Source organism: Streptopelia decaocto (genome assembly GCF_964273445.1).
Source record: "Streptopelia decaocto genome assembly, chromosome: 14".
NCBI lineage: Eukaryota > Metazoa > Chordata > Aves > Columbiformes > Columbidae > Streptopelia > Streptopelia decaocto.
This window is the reverse complement of record NC_138669.1, coordinates 1,978,769-2,002,920: the sequence shown is the minus strand read 5'-3', so window position 1 is coordinate 2,002,920 and position 24,152 is coordinate 1,978,769. Positions and strand designations below refer to the sequence as shown.

The 24,152-nt window shown below is 54.4% G+C and overlaps 2 protein-coding genes across 5 annotated transcripts in view; one reads left to right on the top strand and one right to left on the bottom strand.

Moving 5' to 3' along the window:
* ACSS2 (acyl-CoA synthetase short chain family member 2) overlaps positions 1-2,925 on the top strand; it is a 31,434-nt gene extending 28,509 nt beyond the window's left edge. For both annotated transcript variants that reach the window (XM_082065302.1, XM_082065301.1), the window contains 3 exons: positions 51-227; positions 953-1,027; positions 1,224-2,925. In XM_082065302.1, the coding sequence (XP_081921428.1) occupies positions 51-227; positions 953-1,027; positions 1,224-1,351 (380 nt within the window). In that variant the 3' untranslated portion in view covers positions 1,352-2,925. The remainder of the gene's footprint in view (positions 1-50; positions 228-952; positions 1,028-1,223) is intronic.
* Positions 2,926-3,133: 208 nt separating this feature from the next.
* On the bottom strand, positions 3,134-14,833 carry GSS (glutathione synthetase). 3 transcript variants are annotated; one of them, XR_014185392.1, is made up of 14 exons: positions 14,799-14,833; positions 14,399-14,529; positions 12,920-13,065; positions 11,410-11,485; positions 10,722-10,861; positions 10,447-10,563; positions 9,918-9,998; positions 8,639-8,716; positions 7,066-7,132; positions 6,254-6,448; positions 5,978-6,059; positions 5,478-5,667; positions 3,565-4,781; positions 3,134-3,470 (listed from the first exon to the last, which is right to left on the bottom strand). XR_014185392.1 is itself a non-coding variant. In XM_082065303.1 (13 exons), the coding sequence occupies exons 2-13, from the start codon at positions 14,525-14,527 to the stop codon at positions 4,658-4,660; spliced, it is 1,425 nt and encodes a 474-aa protein (XP_081921429.1). In that variant the 5' UTR covers positions 14,528-14,529; positions 14,799-14,833; the 3' UTR covers positions 3,134-4,657. The 3 variants fall into 3 exon arrangements, 1 of the variants encoding a protein (XP_081921429.1); XR_014185393.1 differs by having other exon boundaries at positions 3,134-3,959; positions 4,568-4,781; XM_082065303.1 differs by having other exon boundaries at positions 3,134-4,781.
* Between the last annotated feature and the right edge of the window lie 9,319 nt (positions 14,834-24,152).

Genomic DNA, 24,152 nt, shown 5'->3' with positions numbered 1-24,152 from the left:
AGAGCCCTTTACACTTGCGGGTTTGCAAAGCATTGCCTCCTCGCTTCCAGGCCACTTGCTGAGCACCGCAGAGGTGGAGTCGGCCTTGGTCGAGCACGCTGCTGTCTCAGAAGCCGCAGTCGTCAGCCACCCGCACCCCCTGAAAGGAGAGTGCCTCTACTGCTTTGTCACCCTCAGAGATGGCCACGAGTTCACCCAGAACCTGGCGGATGAGCTGAAAAAGCAAGGTAGCAACAGCCAGACAGCTGGGAGGTCGCATGGCAGGGAGAGGGCGGACGGTGCGGGCAGGTGATGGAGGGGTTAAGGGCTGGGTGCTTGGTGTAGTCTGGGGAATGCAGCGGGGACAACTGCGACAAGGTGCCCCCTCTGATTAGAGAGCACGGCTGGCAAAGACTAAAATTAGTTTTCCTGGCCTTCAGCTGCTCATGTGATGCCACCTCTGCCCCTCGGGCGCTGGCAGCCGCGCAAAGGGCCGGGCAGCCGGCAGCTTCGGTGCAGCGGTGCTGTCCTGCGTGGGCACGGCATTCCCAGCGGAGTTCGACCTGCTGCAGGGATCCTGCGGCTGCTCTGCGTTTGTGCCCTGCTCTCCAGGGAGCTCTTTCATTGCCACAACACACAGCAGCATTTAGTACATGAAACAGACCCCTTCCCTGTAGGAACCCAACAGTGATTCAGACCTTGCTGTGTCAAAATGGTCATAGTGATTGGTGTAGCCATTTTAGATGGACAGAATGAAAAAATGAGAACTTCTGCCGTTGGGAAGATGTGCTCGTAGCCCTGTTGGCACTGCAGGTCTCGCTGCCCCCTCCCGCAGCCCGGGGCCTCGGACACAGCGTTGCCAAGTTCCCAGGGCTCTGCGGTCTTAGCTTGGTCATCCCGCCTGACAAGGATGTGTGTGGTATCTCCTGAGACCTACTATGAAAATATATATATTTTTTCCTTTTTCTTTCAGTCAGAGAAAAAATCGGGCCGATAGCAACGCCTGATTACATCCAGTATGCGCCGAGCCTGCCCAAAACCCGCTCAGGTAAGGGGCCCAGGGACGGTGCTGGGGAGGACTCAGTGGTTCCTGCCAGGGGAAGGACAACAGCCATAAATCGCTTGTCCAGGGCCACTCACAGCCTTGGGGAAGCAGGATGCCGCGGGTCTGGGCACTGCCCGCTCCTGCTGAGGATGCTGAGGAGACCCTGACTCCTGCTCTCCTTTCGTGGCTTTCATTGCAGGAAAGATTACCAGACGGATATTAAGGAAGATCGCCAAAAACGACCAAGATCTGGGGGACATCTCCACCTTAGCAAACCCGGGCATCATAAAACATCTTTTCAAGAACAGATGTGACACTAAACAGTAGCAGCATGACCTGTCCCTGCCGAGCAGAATTGTGGCAGCAGCAGCGTCCTGATGAGCAGGTCCCTTGAATAACCGCTGCCTGCCCTGGGAAGGAAACCTTCACCTGCTAATTGAATGTACGGACGTTAACGACGAGGGAAGAGCTGGATCTGGAGAAGCCACGTCCCACAAGCACGTCTATGCCCTGGAGGAGCGTGTGCGTCGTGTTCCAGACGGGTATCGTATATCTGCGGTTCAGCCTTACGCACAGAGGGCTCGTCCTCCTCCCTTTTCAGCACCTCCTTCTTGATTTTTAATATTTTTTTTGGGGGGGAAGGGGGTGTTAATTAACTTGATGTAGTGTATGTGGCACCTCGTACACAGTGGGAAGGAACTTAGGGGCTTGGAGGGGAAGTGGTGGCTGAGTTACTCAATGCAGGCAGGCAGGGGAGGTTCATCTCCTGCTGCCCACACACCAGCTAAGCTTCCTTTTCTACTGGGGGTGCCACAAGCTGGAAGAGAACATAAAAACAGTCTCACAGCATAACCGTATAGCCCAGTTTTAGCCTTGCATCCACTGCCCAAGCCCTTTGCTAGCAGAGGTCTCAGCCTGGAAGGGAGCTGTGTATTTTAAACAGGTTTTTAGAGCAGTTTGATACCAAGATCTGCTCCTTCCTAACTGAGTGGTGCCAGCCAGTGTGTTTTTCCCAATCCAGGGACCTTCACTGGCCCTGAGCAGGACAGGGAGCCGGGTACGGTGTAGGAGGAGCAGTCTGGGTCTGACGCTCTCCATGGAGCACCGTGTCCCCCCGCTCTGCTGTCCCAGCTCCCGCTGAGCTGGGGCTGTGCGCTGGATGCTCCCGTCAGTGCCGGGTGCAGGAGCGGGTGCTGCTGGTGCCCAAGGATGGAGGGAGGGAAACTAAGCCCAGCCAAGGCACCTTTCCCCTCGTGGGCAAACCGGGCACTGGGTTACAGTGCACCATGGCCACTGCTACAGCAAAACAAGGCAGGCAGGGCGTTAGTCCTAGGTCATGTTTTCCCATCACGAAAAAACCTGAAAAATCTAGTTTTTGTTAAAATTTGATACAGCTTTATGATCATGAGAGGGAAAAAAAAAACAAAACCTTGAGCCCAAGAGCCTGCACATCACACAGGTACGCAAAGAGCCATTCTTCAAATTAATTACATTTAACCCCAGCCCTGGGTTGTGCTGGGACTGATACCTCTTCGTAATGTCTGTATGAAAATTGCATGTGAACTGTTTGATTTTTGCACTTAAACCAAAGGAGGAGCGGGCTTTAAAACTTGCCGCAACGGCTGTTTTGGTGCGTACCAACGTACGGGCGGGGAAGGGAGGAGGCAGCTGCTCCGGGCAGGGGCTGCAGGTGCTGGGGGGGCGCTTGTCCTCCGTGCGTGCCCGTGTCCCACACGCTCCCCAGGCTCTGCACCACTGGATCGTGCCACATCCTTGACAAGGATTCCTACATCATCTCTCCTCCCCTGTTACTCTGTTTGCTATGTAATTTTGGCTGGAAACAGCCAGAATTTTATGCAAAATGGAATAAAAATCAAGGAAACCTAAAGGAAACAGGCTAAGAGCATGTGCATAGGCTGGGGGGTTGCGGGGGGGTGCTCAGATGTTGCTGTTGGATGTGCTGTAACTGGGGGAGGCTTTTGGGGATGGGGAGGGTAGGTGACTGCCAGTGCAACACTTTCATGGTCTGGGATTTACAGGCAGCGACCTGGACTCTGCTGCTGTGCTGGGGCCAAGGCAGAAGCTAAAAAAACCGGCACAAGAACAGCGTTCAGATTGCACATACATTTTAATGTCTGGCTGGGGGTAATCAACACCCCCTGCCAGCAAAACAAGGCCCCAGGAATCACAGAATCAGCCAGACTTACAGAATTCAACTCTTTCCAAGGTGAAAGATTGAAGATTGCGGCGCTGCCACACAGCAACAGCAGCAATGTGCCCAGCAATGCGCAGATCTGTCACTCAGCCCCTTCGCGCCTGAGAAATACTGGACTTTACGCTGCTCCGTGCTGGTGTCACTGAGAGGGTAGAGCTGAGGCTGCCCAGGTGCTCTGCCGAGGTGCATCGTTTATGTTTCCTCTTGGACTGCTTGGCAGAGGAAGAGGGGCTGGAAGAAGAGGCGAGAGCCCGTGGGATGGACTGTCCTGCACTGCTGCGCTGTTCCCACCGAGTCACGAAAGCCAGAGGGTGACCCATCTCACCAGTGCTGGTCCCAGTATGAAGCAGCTGGGGCTGTGTCCATCCAGGCTCTCCCGCAATTCCATTGCTTCCCTGCTGCGAAGCTCCCAGTCCCGTGTCCCAGCAGGACCATCACCAAAGCTGGGGCTCCCTGACACTGCTCCTGGGCTGTATGTGCTGCAGCTGAGCAGGCGGGACACACTCCTTGTGTGTGACCCGCAACGGGACACCCCTGGCACAAGCTCTTGAGCGTTCAGGGTTGGTCGATGCCCTGGCTATGACACAGGGCTGCAGTTCAGCATCGTGCTGGGGTCCGCCACCATCATCGAGGGATTCTCGTGCCAGCCTATGGGGATGTGTTGGACAAGGCTGCAGGAGGCAGTGGGAGCAGATTCAGCCCTGCCAGCTGCATTCTGCCCTGTGTAGCACAGAGGCACTGGTTGGGATGAGCAAAAACAAAAAGAGGCCCTTGGGCAAATTACACCAGGGCTGCTGTTCCTTGTGCAGGAACACTGAGGATCCGCAGGGAGAAGCGGGAATCAGGGCGGCAGCAGCAGCAGCAGCTGAAGGAGGGCAGGAGGCGCTGTGGGCAGGGGGAGCTGGGCTCCCCTCATTAGCCTGGAGAGCACTGAGGCACTGGAGCACAAATCACACAGCTGAAGGCTGTTAGTTGCACATCCACTTTTCTCCTCCTGTTCTACAGGCTTTGGGTTTGTGCATCTCCAGAAATAACACAGCATCAAGGAGCACAAAACTGGGAACAGCGCAAGTGCCTGTTGTGGTACATCGACCCTTGAGCACTGCTGTACATACCCCTGCCCGCAGGCTGGACCCCAGGGGAGCACCCAGACCAATGCAGCCCTGGGACGTGGCAGCTGGGACATGCAGAGGGCACAGAGCAGACAGAGCAAGAGGGTCCTTTTTTCCTGCAGGGGGAATTGCAGAGGAGAAGCTGGGGCTGGCAGGCAGGACATTCGAGCAGTTGCATCCACACAGTCCATCCTCACAGTCCCCAGCACGTCAGACCTTGGTAAGCGCACCCTAAGGAGAACGTCCCTGCGACAGATCAGCTCTTCAGGCAGCAGAGCGAGGCGGGTGGGATGGGGCATCGCCTCCTCACACCGGGTACGGGGTGTCCAGCACCGCCACCCCCGCCGCCACCCCACCGTCCGCGTGCTCGATCGCCTTCGTCCGCAGGAGGTGGCCGGCGGCCTTGTTCATCACCATCTCCTTGCCCCGTCTGCAAAGAAAAGGACAACTGAGCACCCACAGCCCAGAAAGCTTACGGCATTTCTACCATCTTGAACAATCTGACTCGTGTTCTTGGCCACGGTGCAGGAAACCAGTATGTGAGAGCCCCAAGGTTAATAGAGAGTTCTTGGGTCTCTGCAGACAACAGAGCTGCACATGTTCTGTGCCCACCAGGGCCCTTTCTCAGTGTCAGGCTGTGAACACTGCCAGGAGTACACTTGTTTCTAAAATTGTGTGAGAAGTCCTTTAATTTATAACCTATGGGAACATTTCTATGGCCCCAAGAGTGTTTTAAACAAAAGCAGCAGCTATTTAGGGTTGAACACAACCACATTAAGCCTTCAGATATTTCCAAGATCACGAGGGCTTCAGGAAAGCATGCAGCTCTGTCTAGATCCCAAGAAGTGCCTCCAGAAATGAGGGATGAGACACACCAGTTCCCGATGGATGTTACACCAGTAACTGCCAGCACCAGCTCTGTGGTTTTTCAGCAGGTACCGAGCAGCAGTTCAGCATGTGAACACAGTGCTCAGAGCTGCTGCCAGGGTGGAGACTCCATGGTCCTGTCTGTCCCCTGCACCTCCACGTCCCCAGAGGCACCTGCTCGGACAGCACAGAGGAGAAAATGCTCCCAACCCAAGTGCCAGCTGGAGCAAACCACCCCATAACGCAGCACGTTCCTCACCTGACGTAGACACCAAAAATACCGAGCTCTGAGATGCACTCGGACACTTGCAGGGGACTGTGAGCCCTCAGCAAGTAATTCATCACTGGCTGTGGTTTGATCTTATCCATCAAGATGTAGGAAGTTCTCTCAGGGCTGTCTCTGATCTTCTCCAGAACCTGCCTGAGCTCTTCACCATAGAGGTTGTTCCCTGGCAGAACACAAAACAAAACCAAACAGCAGGTCAAACACTTCCCAGGACAGCAGAAGTCATTGGCCCCAAGAGACCCAGCCTTTGCCTCCCACGTGCTGCTGGGCTCCCAGCTCTGGGCCTCAGGAGCTCCTCCAGAAGCAGCAGTTTTATTGCCATGACTAGTCACCATGGCTACAAGCAGCCACCGGCCACCCCACCCCACCGTTTACCCTTCAGCACAGGTGCAGGAAGCATCACAGAGCTACTGCCCTTCTTGGATACAGCACGAACCACGGTGAAAACCCACACAGGCCCTCTGAGCTCATACCTCCACCTTCTCGCTGCGGCTTCAGCACAAACCGGTCAGGGTCAGCGATAGCTGCAGCAACCATCTTGTCACCCTCTTCACCCTGGCAGGAAAGGATGGCAAGAGCAAAGCATCAGAGAGGAGCAGGAGCTCCTCAACGGACCCCTCTGAGCAGGATCAACAGGGTTCCCCTGAGGCCACAACAAAGTCTTCTCATTTTCTTAACCAAAGAGGAACACCACGCAGGCCAAGCACACACTGCATGTTCATTCCTGCTCCAGCTCTGCCCACACTCACCATGTCCAGGGAGTAGAGTCCAGCAAACGTTGCTCTTATCCGTGCGACAGCCTCGGTGCGGCCGGGCAGCAATTTCTCCAGCGTCCCTGGCCGGCTCAGCTCCTGCTGCACCTTCTTGGTGCCTGCGAGCTGGGTAGCAATGTCAGGGCACTTCACTGCCCTCGATCTCTCCAGCAACAACCGTGCCTCCCAGTTCTAAGACACAAAGAGAGCAGCCATCCAGTCAGAAAAACAAAACCCAAACAACAACCCCAATGTTTTTCTCTAGTCTTTCCTGTTCAGTTATTGACATCCAATTTGCCTTCTCCCTCCCTGCCTGGCAGGGATGGCAGGTGGGAACAGCACTCCAGGATCACACAGATTTCCCAGCATAGTAACAGCACAGCCAGGTTAGTCCACAGCCATCGCCTGATCCCCTCCCCAGCTTGTCCAGTGCTGCCACCTTCCGACAACACCATTATTATTGTTACCTGCAGCTTAGTAGTCCTAGCAGAGGATAGAAATTTATCTGTAGGATCAAGTCTAAACCCTTTAAGCAGGTGCTAATCCCTCTGTTAACCTATATTGTACAGAAGCATTTCAGTGCTGTAGTAAGAGGTCACCACAAGTAGTTACTGGAGAAGAAAGCCACTCATTTTCTTATTGTGTGAGTGCCAGGGCCACCCCAGCACTGCAGAGCCACTGCTGCCCAGTGCCATCAGCGCACAGGACTAACCCATCCAGGACAGGACAGGACAGACACCCCTGAGGTCATGGGGCCTTTCAAACCCACAGCACGGGCAGCTTCTTGGAGCAGAGCGGTCAGCACTGACCTGCTGGTCGTAGTTCTGTGGCACGTAGCCCTCTCTGTAGTACACCACTGCGACCTCCTGGCCGTCCCTGCAACAGAGACCAGAAGCGTTCAGAGAACCAGGTCAGCCCCCGAGCTCCCCAGCACCAAGGGGGCTGCAATGGTGCTGCACCGTGTTAGAGCATTTGCCCCGTCCTCTCGGGCTCCTGAGCCGTTCTGCTCCTGGCTGGTTCTGCTGGAGGAAGCCAAGGACTGGGAGTCCTGGCCCCTCTGCACCTGGCCCCAGTGGGTTTGATGTGCCCCGGGACACAGGGAGCTGACACCCAGCCTCTGTCCCGACAAACCCAAGTCTCAATACTTCGGGCACCCAGCCCAGCAGGAAGGTAAGAACCTTTGTTTTTTTTTTTTTTTGTTTTTTCAGAATCACAGAACAGTTTGGGTTAAAGGGACCATCAAAGTTCATCCAGTTCCCCCCCTGCCATGAGCAGGGACATCTTCACCAGCTCAGGGTGCTCAGAGCCCCGTCCAGCCTGGCCTGGGATGTCTCCAGGGATGGTTCAGCCACCACCTCTGGGCCAGGCTCTCACCACCCTCAGGGGCAACAATTTCTTCCTCATGTCCAGCCTGAATCTCCCTCCTTTAGTTTAAAACCATCACCCCTTGTCCTGTCACAACAGGCCCTGCTCAAAAGTCTGTCCCCATCTTTCTCACCTGCCCCTTTTAAGTACAGGGAGGCCACAATAATGTCTCCTCAGAGCTTCTCTTCTCCAGCTGAACACCCCAGCTCTCTCAGCCTGTCCTCCCAGCAGAGCTGGTCCAGCCTTCTCATCGTTTTTTGTGGCCCCCTCTGGTAGCTTTTGCCACGAGGAGCCAGGCCTGGGAGATTGCTGAAGCTGGGAGGAAGCAGGGTGGCAATTCCAGGCAGGACAGCACCTCAACAACCTGCCCAGGCACCAAACCATCCTGCCAGGGCAGGGCTGCAGCACAGCCACAGCCGCACACTCCCAGGCTTCGGCCACACGAACTGCCACGGTCAGGAAAAACAGCACAGAAACTGCCTGCAGCCAGGCAGTCTAATTGTAAAGGTGTTCGTCAGTGAGGGGAGAGGAAGCTCTGGAGGAAGTACAGTGGACACACTTTAACTGTCTGGCAATGACAAATACAATCGTTAATTAAACACAGCAGAGGCACCAAAGGTCAAACCATGGAAAAATTAGCCTAACTACAGAAAAAAAAACATTGGCATGAAACCATATCATCCTTTAGGCTTGTACAGCTCCAAGCACATCGCCCTGGAAATAGGACAAACATCACGGTTGGGACCAACTGCCAGCACTTGGGTCTGTGACCTGCACATCCCGACCTCCACAGGGTGCAGGCGAGATGCTGAGTGTGTTCAAAACCAACAACACTGGGAAAGCAAAATCACTTCACCTCTAAGTGGAAGCAGCATCCTGGAGCATGGAAGAGAGCTGCTTTCTCAGAAAGTCACTATTTACACTCAAAACATACCACCAGCTTTGGTTGAAAATTCCCATTTACAGCCCTGTGTGCCCAACACACAGCCAGGAGCGCGCACCTTGGCTCATACTCACATATACAGCGTCCTGGCATCATCCAGAGACCCCTTTTCAAACACATCTCTGAATCGCTTCCTGATGACCCGAATATTCCTGTTAAGAGAGGAGTGGGAGAGTCACCAGGCTGGGCATAGTTACCTGAGGTGGCACACAAGTGGAGCTGGTGGCTGCAGCAAGGAGGATCTGCAGGCTCCTGCTCAAATAACCTCATGCTTTGTGCCACAGAGCCAGAAGAATCCTACAGGCCAAAACAGTCCCTGTTTTTAGCACCCATCTTATGTTTCCAGCCTAAACATTGCAGGAAGCAGAACACGTGCATAAAAACCATGGATTTCTCCATACTCACCTTTCACCTCCTAAAGTATTTCTAAGAGGAGTCAATATTTTGGTCTTCTACCCCTACGCAACAGATTTACTCAATGTTGCCTTCAAAGGCAAGAGCTGCAGTCAGACAAGTGATTTCCTGCATGTTTTCTCTCCCTCTCTATAAATATGCTTTATAGTCATTCCTCCACAGAGCGGCAGTGTGGACTTGGATCTGGAGACGCTGCGCTCCAGCTCCCAGCGCTCCAGCGCAGGCTTGGGGCCAGACCTCAGCAAAACACCTCCTTCTCCGAGTCCTTTGCTGCACTGCCACGTTGCTTTGCCAAGATCTTTCACAATTTGAAGCTTTGTTAATTAAGCGTTTATGAGATAACCTGTGCCCAGTTGCAAGTCACAGAGCAAGCAAGACACTTATTAACTCTGCTCTGCTCATTATCATCTTGTCTAAGATACTTGGCCCACAGCAAAGTTACCACTGGGGTGGCTCTGAGGACCACACAGGCACAAAAATCAGTAAGGAATCAGCCCTGGAGCCCAGAGGCTTTGATGGCTGCTGGTAATTCCAGTGAGAGGTTTTGGGAGGTAGGTATGAGGGCAAAGGTGGGCGCTGAGTCCAGCAGGAGGCACTGAAGGAACGCTGGAGACAGCTGCGCAACAGACCACAGAGATAAGTCCAAGCTGCCCTGTTACATACCAAGACATGCCCTCTCACAGTCCCAGAAACTATGAAGTGTTTTGACTTTATCCCTGAGTAGGTGGAAAAGTAAAAAGCAAACAGATTCTGCACACCCCCGTCTTTCCATGGGCTGCTCCCACGCTCCCCCCACCACGCTGTTCCCGCTGGAGAGCCTGGAGATGCTCCACGAGCTGCTTCAAGGGAAACACCACAACCCAGCAGAAGTTCATTCTGCCTCCCTTTTCTAAAACTGCATCTCCTTCCTTCCCCATCCCAGGAAAATTCAGCCTTTACCTGTTCCAAAGCTCATTTTCTACACATCGCTGATCAAAAATGTTCCTTTGGACTTCCTCCACTAGAAACATCACCACAGCACTGCAAGAGATACCAGGGACATCATTAAACCCAGAAACACTCCTCTGCACCCACAATCACCAACTTTTGATCTCTGTTGTAATTCAGGTTTCTGCACTGATCCTGCTTGTTTTCTCCAGCATTTCTAAGTGGCAGCATGCAAACCAAAGTACCAATCCTGAGTCATCACCAAACCATTGCAGGGCATCAGCACAATGGGGAAAGGCAGGAGGAAAAGCGAGCTCTGCGCAGGGTTGAAGCACACAACTCTTCCATGCCCCCCCTCCACACAGCAGCCTTGTGCACCGAGACAAGCCCTTTGCTCTTCCCAGGGTGCCACAGGCTTTTCCAGAACAGCTCATTTAGCACACAGGCATGTTTCAGAAAGCACAAATTCAAAACCAAACACTTGCAGCCCTAAGGGAGACCAGATAAACCAGCCTTTGGCACCTCCTCTCTCTCTCCCTACCTTGGTGACCCGTAGAGCTCCCAGGCTTTCGCAATACCCACGGCAAGCCCTTTCGATGGGTTGTTGGGCAGCAGGCGTGATGCCTCCTCAGACTTGCCCAGCACTTTCAACACCTGCCTGGGGAACAAAAGAGAAAAAAAAAAAGCTGTAAATGGCACGACAACCCCTGCCCAGACTGAGGGAGGAGCTTGGAGAGCACACAACGCCAAGCGCAGCAGGCCAGGCGGTACAGCTGCTGCAGTGCCCGGCAGCACAGGCTGGAGATGCTCCCTTACCCGTGGACCGCCACAGTGCGGGAGGTGAGGCCGGCAAAGCTGGCAGCAATGGTGTTTATTTCTATCTGCTTCAGAGCCGGTGTCCCATCCACCCCACGGTCAAACATGTAATCAGAGCGGTTTATGCCTAGAAACACAGACTGAAAGAGAAAGGAGATGAAGCAGATTCTCCTGTTGCCTTTAACTGCAAACCCTTTGATGACCTCACTTCAAAATCCTCCTGAGGCAGATCCAATTGCTTTAATTTTGATAAAAATCTCTGCAAGATGTGCCTGTGGGTGCTTTGGCTGCTGCTCAGGGCCCACAGCCCTTCTCAGCGCTCCAGAGGAGTTTGCAACACTCATGAGAGTAAAGGAGCTTCTGCAGAGACAGTCTGTCCAGCACAGGTCCCAACACAGCACATGTCTTTGCACTCCCCCAAGGGTCCAAGAGGACAAAGACAAACCGGATTAAATCCTCCAAGTCAAGGCCTGAATTTCCAGCAGCACAAACCAAAGGGCGTGACTGCCAAACAGGGCAAGGTCCGGAGCTCACAGGGTGTAACCGAGACATCGTACCACAGGCAGTGACCGGCCTGACTAGGGGACAGTTCAAAGCCCGCAGCAGCAAACAAGCTTGCAGAGACCAGGCAATCCCACCACAACACAAAGGGACACGGCTGCTGGCCACGGGGGTCCTGCCGAGGTACCTGAGCCAAGCCCTCCTCCAAAACTTGCACGTAGATTCTGAAGAGTTGAGCTGTGAAGTCATCTACCTTGATGGTGCTAGAGAGAAAGACAGACCAGATCAGTTCCCCTTACGCTGTCACAGAGGAACAAGAAAATTAACTCCCCTCCAGAAAAAAAACCTTATGGGGGACATTCTAACAACACATAACAGGGCTGTGGCTGGACCAAGTCCCAAAGCAGTGTTAAGCATCTCACCATGAATGCACTCGTCATCAGGGGCCGCAGTGCACAACCATAACACAAAGCCAGCCTGCTCAGCACAGCCGCTCTCGAAAAAGCACCGCTGTGCAGAAGTGACTTTCCTTTGCAGGGCAGGGAGACAGGACAAGCAAAAGCAAAGAAATGCAACAGAACTCTGCAAATACAGGAAAGAAATCAGAAGTGTTTCTGTGCCTGCACACACAGTTCACAGAAGCTTCACAAGCTTCACCAAATTCCCCCTGTCCTGTCAGGCTCCAAATCCTGTACACTATGGTGCCAAGTGCTTCGGTGCCTCTGCTAGAGCGGGTCAGGCTTTTCTTAGGGTCCTGAACTCCTGAGCCGATCATGAGCAGCACCTCCAAGGAGCTGCCCTGAAACACTGCGCAAGAGGCAGCACAGGGCAGACACTTGAGTGCACACGAGCACCAGGCGCTGCGTTCCTTAACCACAGGTACAAACGTGCCCCCACAAGCTCTGGGTGGAGCCAGCTCTGTAACAGGCACAAGCTTTGAGAGCCCTGAGGGGTCAGGCTTTAGCAAAACAAGAATGAGGCTGGAAAACAGTCTCCTTTGCTTTGTCCTGGTGCCAGCGAGCCATCAGCACCTGCACGGGCAGCACAGAACAGGCAGCAGGGATGGGTTTTGTGGAAGCATCAGCCCTATGGATTATGGGGCCCACAGGGATGGTCACGGTAGCACAGGGCAACAGCCACAGACAAATCCATCAGAGCTCATGAGCCAGAACTGACGAGTCCTCCAGCACCCAGAGGTTGCCCATCACCTTCCTGACATGGATGGGAAAGGAGGGGACATGGGGTGACCGATCAGAGGTCGGGGTGGGAGAAAGAACAAACACCTTCTCTTCAGAACAGGCATCAGAGCTGGTGGTTACCAGAGAGCCACAGGCAGACGCAAAATGAGACCAAAACAGACTGCTACATCTAGGACTCAAGGAAGGCTTCGGCAATTTGAATTTAAGGCCCAGGGGCTAACAAACTCACAAGTAAGAATTCACAAACTTGAAACACTGGCAAAACCGAAGATCACTGGAGGGTGTCAACAAGATGCCCCATCCTCTGAGGAGACTTCAAAGCACAGAGGCTTGATGGAAATCAGTCTCAGGAGATATAATGCAGCAGACACTTCCTGCAGAGGACAGGAGTACCTGCCTCAGCTTGAAGGACATTAATGGTTGGAAGGTAGGAATGCCTGCAGGGCAATAAATAGCATTTAGAATATTTAATTAAAATGCAACACGAAACAAAGTTACCTGGCCAGGGTATGCTCCAGGAATTCTTTGTTTTGGCTAATAGCATCCACCAGCAGGTTAAAGTCTTGCTGAACAGCGTACGCTTGTTCAAACAGGGCAGATGGTACTGCAGATGGGAGCAGTGTGAAGGGAGCGTAATTCACCACCTGCAAACAAGAATGTGGCAACAGAGAAGTCAGGTCTCGACACAAGGGTCCACAGGGCTGGAAACGCACCCTAGACTATGCAGTTTAAGCGGGGCTAGAGATGTGCTTCCTCCGCTTGGCTGAAGGTTCAAGCCATTCCCAGGCCCCCTCATGCACCCTGGACAGACACACAGCCACAACCCACCCCACAACTCCTGACTTCTGAGGGTTTTACTTTGCAAGCTGTCTGGTGGGCGCTGCGGAGGCAGGAACAGCTGCTCCAGAGCTCCAGCTGAGCTGAACGCTTCCCTCTGAAGGATGCTCCATTTCCACATTAAGCGGAGAGCACCGTCTCCAAAATGCCTCAGCTTCAGAGAAAAGGTGAATTTGCCACTCCTAGGTTTTGGCCATAAGAATCACTTCCTTTGATCCCTGCTTAATGAGCCCCAGACACAGGCACAGGGCTTCCAATCCCTGACATTCTGGGATTCACCAGAGGTAATTCCACACACTGGCCACCCCGTCCCCATCACCTTGCCCCAGCTATGAAGCAAAAGCTGACTTGTAGCTGCGAGCACACCAAAAAAGAAGCCCCTCCAAGAGTTCAAAGGACCATGCAGGTGGTGAGAGGCTGACAGAGGGATGAACTCCCAGCACCACACACACACAAGGCTCCTGGTGGCTTCCCAAACCTTTCCAGATCTATCCCTCCCGCCTTGGAAAAGGGGACCTGTATCACAGGGCTGGATCTTGGGAGATGCATTCATCAGCAGGACAGGGTGTGAGTTCGCAGAATCACAGAATGCCAGGGATTGGAAGGGACCTGGAAAGCTCATCCAGTGCAATCCCCCCATGGAGCAGGAACACCCAGCTGAGGTTCCACAGGAAGGTGTCCAGGCGGGTTGGAATGTCTGCAGAGAAGGAGACTCCACAACCCCCTGGGCAGCCTGGGCCAGGCTCTGCCACCCTCACTGGGAAGAAGTTTCTTCTCATATTTAAATGGAACCTCCTGTGTTCCACTTTATACCCATTGCCCCTTGTTCTACCATTGGCTGTCACCGAGAAGAGCCTGGCTCCATCCTCCTGACACTCTCCCTTTACATATTTATAAATATTAATGAGGTCACCCCTCAGTCTCCTCTTCTTCAAGCTAAAGACCCCCAGCTCCCTCAGCCTTTCCTCACATGGGAGATGCCCATAAGGCAGAGCTACGGCCCCCACATCCACCGTGCTGCAGCCATGGAGCTGGGCACACTGAGGAGGGCTCAGCACAAACCTCCCCGCGCCCCTCCGGCCGTGCTGACTCAGCCCGGCCCGGACCGAACGCGCCCCCTGACCCCGCTCCGGCACTTACATCCGAGGCGTTGGGCAGCCCCTCGGTCCGCATCAGCACCCCCGCCAGCAGCGCCGCGTCCACGGCCGCCAGCGCTGCCTCCCGGATGGCCGCCGAGTCGCACAGAACGTCCTCCCACGGGGCGGCCATGGCTGAGGGGAGAGAGCGCCGGTCACTCACCCGGAGCCTTCTCCACGGGCGGCCTGGCCTTGCCCGCTCGGCGGGGCAGCCCGGGCCCGCACGGAGCTCCGCACCCCCGGCCGAGCACCAGGGCCCGAGCGCGCCGCCCGCCGCAGGGCAGCACGGGCAGGGCCCTCACGGAGCTGCAGGGCCGGGCCGCGACAGCCGGCACCGTCCGGCCCGGCGGGACCACCCCGGCCCCTCGCTGCCCCCGGACGGACACCAGCCCCGCAGCCCCTACCTGCTCCGCGCCGCTCCGCTTGGCCCCGCCCTCCACCAGCCCATTGGACAGGCCTCCCATCCGCGCCCCGCCCTAGACACGGATTGGCAGCGCAGCCGACCTATCAGCGCGGAGATCGCCAGCGGGGGGGAGGAGCTGGGAGCGCGCGTGCGGCCTCTCGCGGCGGTGCGTCACGGGGAGGTGTGACGTCCTGCCGTGACGTCAGGCGGGAGGGAGGAGCGCTGGCGGGAGGTCCGGGCACCGCGTGGTTGCTCGGGGCGCGGGCGCTGGGGGGTCGCACAGGCTGCAGGAGAGCCTTGGTGGGGGAGCCAAAGGTGCCCCATGGTGTGCGGCAGGGCTGCGGGACCCTGGTCCAGGCTCAGGCTTCCCCCTGCATTGGTGTGTAGGTGCTGCATCCCGTGGGGACGTGGGCAGCTGGGGAACCGGCGCTGGTTTGGTTGCTCCTGCTGGAAAGCAAGGGCTGCATTGTGTCAGCGTGGTCGCAAGGGTGGAGCAGGCACAGGGTTTCAACTTTGCTTATGCCTGTGGCCTGAGGAAGTTTGGGGCTCGCTAGGGCTGTTCTGCACAATGGATCCATCACCAACACTTGGTGAGATCATGTCCTCTCTGAATATCAATAATTTTATGGATTGATGGGGGTAGAGCCCCAATAAATAGAGACAAACTCAAATCCACCAGTTCGCCGCTGAGGTCTTGTGACGGCAAACACTTTCAGTTTTACAAAACACAGCAGCTTTCTCCTAGTTCGCTTTCCCTAGAGCAACTCCGCAACGTTCAGCTGGACGTGGGCATTCACAGAGAAGCTGCTTGCTGAGGTCTCCCCTCCATGGGACAAGGGCTGTTCACCCACGTGCTGGTCAAGGGATGGAAGTGGGGAGCAAAGTCTCAGAGTTTAGTCACAACGCGGAAGGACAGAGTTTACTCAAACAGAAGCATTTCCCCTCTCAGTCCTTGGTCCCGGCAGGGTCCTGATTCCCCTCTTCATTTGTTCTGAGAGGTTCAGGAAGTGCATAAAAAGCTTGAATTTCTAAGCAAAACATTGCAAAAAATGGTCCCATTTCATTGCAAGTAAGCTGGAAAAAAGTATTGCCCTGTCCTTGCGAGCTCCCGGAACAAATGCACCCTGCTCTGACTGGGAAAACCTTTTATAGAGAGCTCTGGCTTGCCTTTTCTTTCTCTTTTCCAAATTCAGTCTGGAGATGAGATCTTTTCAAAGGAATCCAGTAGCCCGGGAAGGATTTGAACATGCAAATAGCCCATAATCTCTGCTACAGCCTGAGAGAACCGCAATGCGGCTCAGAGAAGGTTAAATGATAAAAAAATATGGCAGACATGGTAAGTATTTGGCATGTTCCATGCAACAAAAGATGAACAACAGCAACTGGGACATTATCTTTATTTGCTAAAAATAGAGTCCCCCAAAGTTTAAAGAAAAGTACTTTATACTTGTAAACCTCTCCTCTGGCTGTTAAAGAGCCTTTGTGGCTTTGGGATGTCGCGTCCCCTTTCAAAGGCTGCGCGGGGCTCAGACAATTGAAACTCAATACAACATCAGCCACAACGGGGCGGAATAAATACTTCTAACATGACCCTGCGCCTCTCATTCGTGTGAATGGGAGCGTTGTGGCAGATCTGTCCCCACGCAGCCACGTCCCACACCCGGGATGTCCCCGGCACAGCCCAGGTACCCCGGCCACACCGGGCAGAGGCTCCGAGGGCACCGGCAGAGCCACCACAAAACAGGCAGATCATCAGCCCACGATGGTGCCGAGTTATGCGGGGGCATTTGATACCCAGCAGCTGACGGGCCGGTTGCAGAGCTGGGCTGCCCGTCTGCACCTTCAAAGCATCGCTCATCTATTGGATGTGGGTGCACGGGGCAAAAATCATCCCCCAAATCTCCAACACAACCAAGTCTGAGGTTTTGGCCAACACTGTTGTAGCTCACAATATTTCTGCATTAATGGACTAGTTTTCGGACTAGCGTGGTACCAAAGCCATTAACTTGACTGTGCGAGCAGAGGGGATGATGTGATGTTCGGCACCAGCCGAACAGAGAGAACAATGGGGTTATTTTTGTGGAAAGGGAGTTCAGAGGGCTCCCCGGGGAGCCAAACGTCCCCCTGGCCCATCATGCACAAGAAAAACAAGACGGAGCTCTTGCACCCTGGTTTCTCTGTCATATAAATACCAGCTTCAGCCAGGGCATGAAAGAAATCTATTGTCTCTAAGGCTGCATTTTGATGCGAAATGCTCTGGTAAGGCCAGCAATCTTAAACCCCCCACACGTGTGCCTATTGTTTGAAGTGCAGAACAATTGAAGGGTGCTCTCATGGGCTAAAGATAGAAAGGCAGCTGGTGCTGTCCTTTTCCCTGTAACTGAGAATAAAACAATACCCAAGTATTGTCTGCATTGCTGGGGCGACGACATTGGACTCTCTGCCAAGAGAGCATCTACAAGATCAATGAAACCCAGGTTATTTATAAATGGGTAGTGTCATTTCTTCCCCAAAGTAAATTCACTTCCTTCACTTTTCCACCAGGCCTTTCTGTGCCGTGAAGTGGCCGTGGAGTGATGTATAAATAGCAGCGAGCCAGGCTGTGGGGCCAGCTGCTGGAAAATGAAGCTGCCGTGCTGAACCTGCCTTTGGCTGCACCTTGGCTGCCCCGAGCTGTGCCCAAGCTCCTGCAGCACCGGGCTGGGACCAGCCGTGGATGCTGATGCTCTTCTGCGCAGCAGCCACCATGCTGGCTGGTCCCAGAGTCCCTCCAGCACCAGGACGTGCTTCCTGGGGAGCTTTTAAGGAGGTTTATTCCCCTCATATGTGTGCGTGTGTCCAGCTCAGCTGCGGCACCGAGGTGCTCAAGGTAACCCTTGAGCTCAAATGCCACAAGGCAGAATCTTGCCTGGGGACGGGGGACATCTTGTAAGGGAAAGCTACTGTTTGCAAGGTGGCATCCCACCAGGGCATATCCAGACTAGAGACTGGAAACCTGGAATCAGATATTCACTGCAGTTTGGAGAAAGAAAAGTCCATCTTGTCTGATGGGCCACAGTGAGGTGAGAAGGTCTACTGTCGTGATGTGGGGACATGCAGGAGTAGTGCTCCCTTCTAGGTGACAGCCAGTCTTGAGGAAGGTCCAAGCCTACCAGATCCCATGAAGAACTCCCATGTCTGCTGACACTCCATCCTGAAAAATTGTTCCTTGTCGTGAGATAGACTGAGCTCGATCTACTGCGAGGCTTGATGGCCAAGTGCAGTGGGGAGGACAAGCCAAGCAGTGTCTGATCCCGTCATGAGCAGAATGCTGGGTCGATGGGCCAGGGGAGCAGAACCATGACCTTCATCAGGCCAAGGAAACAACTGCTACAGCCAAGCAGGCGTGTGTGGCCACTTCCAACAGTTTAAGTCCTCAACACCACCCTGGTCTGGTTTCCCATGGAGGGAAGGAGAAGGTGCAGGAGGAATGGAGGGATCAGAGGGCTCTGATGGGATCACCCTAGGAACTGATGCTCTGCGAGGGGCTGGTTGTGCAGGCTTGATGGGTGTGCAGGACTCTACCCAACCTTGTGCTCCAGATCTCAAAGCAGATCAAAACTGATGTAAAACCAGAGCAGCTAAGGCACTGCAGGGACAGATCCTGCACGCGGACTGGCAGAACTGTGACCCAGCTCTGGTTCTGACCTGTGCCTCCCTTGCAGCGTCCAAGCAGCTCCTGGTCATGATTTCCAAAGGCTGGTGTGTGCCAGGGTCTGTCCCAGCAGGCCGGCTGCAATTAAGGTGCTATTAAGTATTCAAATGAACAGGGCAAGGTTCTCTTTTCTCTTGTTGTTTTGAAGTGCATTGCCCAAACCTCAAACATCTTTACAGACGGCTCACGCATTCCTGTAAGTTTTTGCAGTGTTCAGTACTACCTTAATTCCTAAACAGAAGTACTATGGTGGCAATCCCCAGAAGAAAACCTCTTGAAACTCAAAGCTGGTAAATTCAAAGTGAGCAAACAAAACTCCTCCAATTTTCCCAGTGTCCAGGCAATCTCACTATCTCCATGCCCATATGTGAACTTCCTAGCACCTTGCTTGCTAACTCCAGGCACTAACTTCTCACGTCACATCTTTTTCAGGTGTCTTCTCCATCCTGATCCTCAGTGTGGAGCCTCTCTGCACGCAGTGTCAGCGCAATGCCTGAAGGCTCAGCCATCAGTGTGCCCACACTGCCCGAGCCTCAAGCCGTGCCGAGCTGTGGACCACTGCACCGAGGAGCTCATGGCAGCAGCAGCTTCATGCGTGTACTTGAAGAGTTATAGAGGCAACACTTCACCCCCTGCCAAAGGACAGAGAGCTCAGGACAGGGGGACCAGCACTGTGTCTAGGGTTGGCTCATCACAGAATCATTTTGGTTGGAAGAGACCCTCAAGATCATCAAGTCCAGCCATTAACCCAACTCTGGCACTACCCCATGTCTCTGAGAACCTCATCTCTGTGTCTGTTCAACCCCTCCAGGGATGGTGACTCCAGCACTGCCCTGGGCAGCCTGTTCCAATGCCCGACGAACAGTTCAGGCAGCAGGGCACTCATGCTGGGGAGTGCCCAGGGAGCTGTGAGATGGGGGATCCAGAGCCAACCCCATCTCAGGCCCCACAGGAGCATCTGCCCTTTGGGGAAGCTGTGCTGTGGTGGTGGCCGCTGTCTCTCTCGCTCTGGTGGGATAGGGATGTGGAGATTTAGGGGTTTGCTTTGGAGGGAGCCTTGCATGGCCAGGCTGAGCCAGAGGGACACTGTTGGGCTGGCGGCGCTGGCCTGTCACCTCCGCCTCTCTCACTGTGAGCAGACATTCTCACTGGATGGAAATATGCCTGAAATAGCCCCTCTGCAGATTGTCTTTATCTAATCAGCCGCCTTCTCACTCCCCTCCAGTGCATTTCAGGGAGCTGATAGCAGTGATATGTTAAGTGTGGAAACCTCTAGCGAACTGCCTGACACGTAAAGTAATTCTCCTTCCTGCTACTTATCAGAGCCTGCTAATGGGAAACATTCCTCCTAGGGGTCAGGGAGCAGCTGGGGGATTTGTCTGGAGAGGATGGCTGAGGCCCTGGCACCCTCCTGGCTCTCCAGGGCTGGGTAGGAGATGATCTGACCACAAATGCTCACGGAAGGGGCAGCTCCACAGGCTGGTGCTGGTGGTGTCCTGTCCCACGGGGAGAGGCTTGTGCAGCCCTTGGGGACATGGCTGAGGAGCTCCATCCTCTGCCATCATCTCATGGGAGGCCAACATCAAGCACAGAGCTATGGGGGATTAACGTGGGTGCCTCAATGGCCAATGGAGATGCTCCCACCACTGAGGATGGTCATGCAGGGCTGGTGGGACACTCAGATGGGCTATTTGGGCAACAGCAACCTCAGGCAAACTGCCCTCTGCTCCAGCTAAATCCGTGGGCTCCTTGTTGTGCATGGGGTGTTTTATGGGAGGTCCACAGGAGCCCTCTGCAGCCCCTCTGAAGATGCCCTGTCACACCTGTCCGAGCAGGGCACAGCTCAGGCCTTGACAGCAATATGAGGATGAGCTTCCTACCACCCTAAAAACCACATCACAAATGCCAGAGATGAAAACATCCAAACTCAGCGGAACTGCAGTTCAAGCAGCTGCTGTAGCGACCATTCCATATTTCCCCTTCTACAGATCTGCTTGGCCTTTGATGGATCCTGCTGGAACCTCTTCAAAGAGGGAGAGAAACTAGGGCGAACAGAAGGAACTGCAGAAGGAATCTCCGAAAATAAAATCGCTTTAAAGATAAGGCAGGGGAGGGGGTGAGCAGAGCGTGGGGAGGGCACGTGCCCTGAGAAGAATGTGTGAGGCTGGGCCAGCTGGTAGGTCTGGGCCAAGAGCTCATCCCACTGCTGGGATGCTCATGGCAAAGGTACTTGGCACCAGACCCACCAAAGGCCTTGGGTCCCTCCAGGGTGTGGGTGGAAACCTGACTCCAAGCTCAGGGCAGAGAGGCAGAAGACCACCAGGGTAACCTCAGAGGGACCTGTGGTCCACCAGCACCTGTGGCTCTTCAGGACACTGAAACTGCCATCTGGGCAAGGTTGAGCACCTCTGTCACACCGTGGTCAGGAGGGGTCTCAGCGCTGGTGTCTCCCTGAGGGTCTCACCAGGGGAGTTGCAGTAGACACATATGCAGAGTCCAGCTCCGCACCAGCTGCTGCCAAATCCTGATGAGTACCTGAGCTTCTGACCGCTGACCTGGTGAGAGAGTACCCACGTGGGACATGGAGGTGGGGGCTTGCGCTGTTTTATCCTGACGTGCTCAAAGTCACCCTGTTCATGCTATGGAGTCCCCTTTATGGGAGCATTTTAATTCACAGGGGAGACTGGCACCACGCAAAGCCCTTACATTGCACCGTGCAGTCAATGAAGGCAACATCGACCCAGCCCTGAGCCGAGCCATCCCCTTGGGGACAGGTCTGGAGTCGTCCTCCATGCATTGAGATTCCCAGAGCTCACTCCAGAGCAGGGTGGGAAGGCAGAGGGACCCCCTGTCAGGGGGATGTGGGGGAGATGGCACTGGGAACCCAGGTTCACGAGTGCAGTAGCAAACCCTGCCTGTGTGCTGGATGGAAGGACTGACTACCACTAGCAAGCAGAAACCCCCTCCAGCACCTGGCTTAGGTTCAGGGCAGGTCCTGTGGCTGCAAAAATCTGCAACCTGGGCTGTGTGCCCAGGCTGAAGCCACATTCCCAAAGCAGCTCCCAGTGATGCTATTCTGGCCGTGGTGGAGGCCACGCCACATACAGACTGGGCACAACACTGTGCAGCTAATCCTTAATCATCCTGTGCCTCAGTTTCCCCTTCTCTCCGGAGGATTCAACAACCCCAAGTCTCTTTGGAGTGTGAGGGCTAGCGAATGGGGAATGGCAAAACCCTGCAGCCATGGGTCTTGGTTCTCCAGCATCATCTCGTTGGGGGCATTTCTAGTTTCTGTGTCCATAGGACATGACCACACAACCGGGGAGCCAAGAAGCACCGAGAGACCTCCGTTGGCTGACGATGGGGAATGCAGCTATTCGTACTGCCAAGGGAGACCAGATGCTACCTGTCCCTGAACATGCATGTGGGTCCCAAGTCAGCCAGCCCTGGTTAGGCTGATTTCCAGCTCTGGAGGTGGCTGCAGCTCATTTCACATGAGCCTGCATTGAATCCAAGCAGCCCACAAGTGTCCCTGCTCCCATGGGGCACATGGGGTGGCTTTGTGTCAGGGAAGGAGCAGAGCAGTGCTGCAGAGAGGACTGTCCATGTTCCCTGGGGGCTGAACGGCTGTAGCCCATCCCATCAGGGCACGAACATCCCGGCTGCAATCCTGGGCTGCTCTGCAGGGCCCTTTCCCCAAGGGATGGTACGTGATGGTCCTTCCCTGGCCTGGTGTGGGCAGGAGGTGATGGGGTGCAAAAAACTATCCAGCCTTGCTTTGTTTTTTCAATGCACCAAAGCAAAGGCAAAGAAAGGAGATGGGAGGCAGCAACATGGCCAGCACAGGGGCAGAAACCTCACTTCAGATATCAGCAAGTAAAATGGCTTTTCCTTGAGCCGGGCACAGAAATCCCCATGGCACAGGTATGGGTCTGGCTGTGTCCCCCAGGTCCTGTTCCCATGTCACGCAGCCCATGGTCAATGTGCCGGGACAGTGGGGTGCTCTGGGCTGCGATCACATTGTACATGGTGCCTTTGGGTGCTGCCCTGGTGAAATGGTGTGGAGGACACCCAGAAGCTTCTCTGTAGAGAGATCTCTCATCTGTTGTAGCCATGAACCAAGCTCCCAAGTCAAGGCGAACGAGCTCTGGGAGCAGGACCTGGGGATTTACTGCTGGGCAGAGCTCACCAAGGGCAGAGTCCACCCACACCAGCCAGACAGAGCAGGGAGCTCGAGCCCAACTGCTGCTACGGCTCTGGGTCATCAGACCCCTCTGACAAAACCAGAAAATAAAATCCTGGTGTTTGTGAGGTTTGATGTCAAATAGGCAGTGGCCAGTGTGCCTCGGGAAAGAAGCCGAGCCCTTCGAGAAGAAAGAAGAGAGTAGCAGAGGCCAAGCCCCAAGCTCCTTCCCTGGTCTCCGCTCTCGGGCAGTGCGGCTGGGGAGAGGCTGAGCTGGAGCAGGGCGAGGGTCGGGATGCTCCGGCTGGGAAAGCTGCACACACCCAGCAGCAGCGGCTCTCCTGGCGGGTGCAGGGAAGGAGCAGGAGGACGGATTGCTCAGGTGCAGAAGGAAATGGCGAAGTTCTTGTTCCTCTGCTGATGGCCGGGCAGGCTGGGAGAGCTGGGAGAGCGGCGCTGCCTGCCCTGCTGCTCACTCTGCCTTTGTACTCGCCTGACAATACAGGAATAAAAATAACCAGGCTGCATTTGCAGAGAGATAAAAGCGAAGTTTGCCTTTTGTGTCTCTCCAGGCAGTGGGACAGCAGCACCAATGGAGCTGTGTGGACATGACACATGGGAATTTCTGACATATCTTTTCCCACTCTGACCTTGACAGACACAATAAAAAGGGGCTTTGCTGCGTGCACACAGCCACTCAGTCCTATCGCCAAGGTTAGTAAGAAAGAGCATGTCTGTGTGCACGCTTGTCCTCTGCTACTAACCCGCTTCACCTCGGCAGGGTGGATGTTCCCGGAGGACAGGGACTGACTGGTGGCACAGGGGAGGGTGGGACAGACCTGGATCGAGAGCATTTTTGCTGCGGTCTGTGCGCTTTGCCAAGTTGCTGGTTACCAGCGGTGGCTGCGTTCGCTATGGTTGCGGCGTTTCCGAGCTCTGCTGTGGGATACAACTTTGGATGGATATCAGAAAGCACTGTCATAAATGTGCTTTTCCAAGCAGCTGTTGCAGCGGCCTTCTAGAAGGGGTCTTCCCAGGGATAAAACCTCCAGTCTTGCTTTTTACCTTCCTGCAATATTACTCTGCAACATAAACCCAGGTTTTTTGTGGAGGTTTTGTGCAGGGATCAGGGCTCCAAAAGATCTGTAGGGCTGGGGTAGTTTTTAGCTGAGTTTATCAAGAGAAGGGGTGTCATTGATGATCTGTGATGATGCCTAAAATCCAAATGTGGATTTGGACACCAAAGTGATGCTGGCTCATCCAGCTGGCACTTGCAGTGCGGGGCTGATAGCAGCAGCAGGACAAGTGTTTAGTAATTGTCATGTTATTATGGTTATTATTAGCTGGTATTGTTGTCACTGTCTTCTCTCACTCTCTAAAAGTAAAAGCCTGTTTGGTGGCCCTGTTTCTCTTGGTTAGCAGCCCAGCAGCGAGTGCTTTCCCCATGCACTGACTCCTTGTCCCTTCCTTCCTTCCTT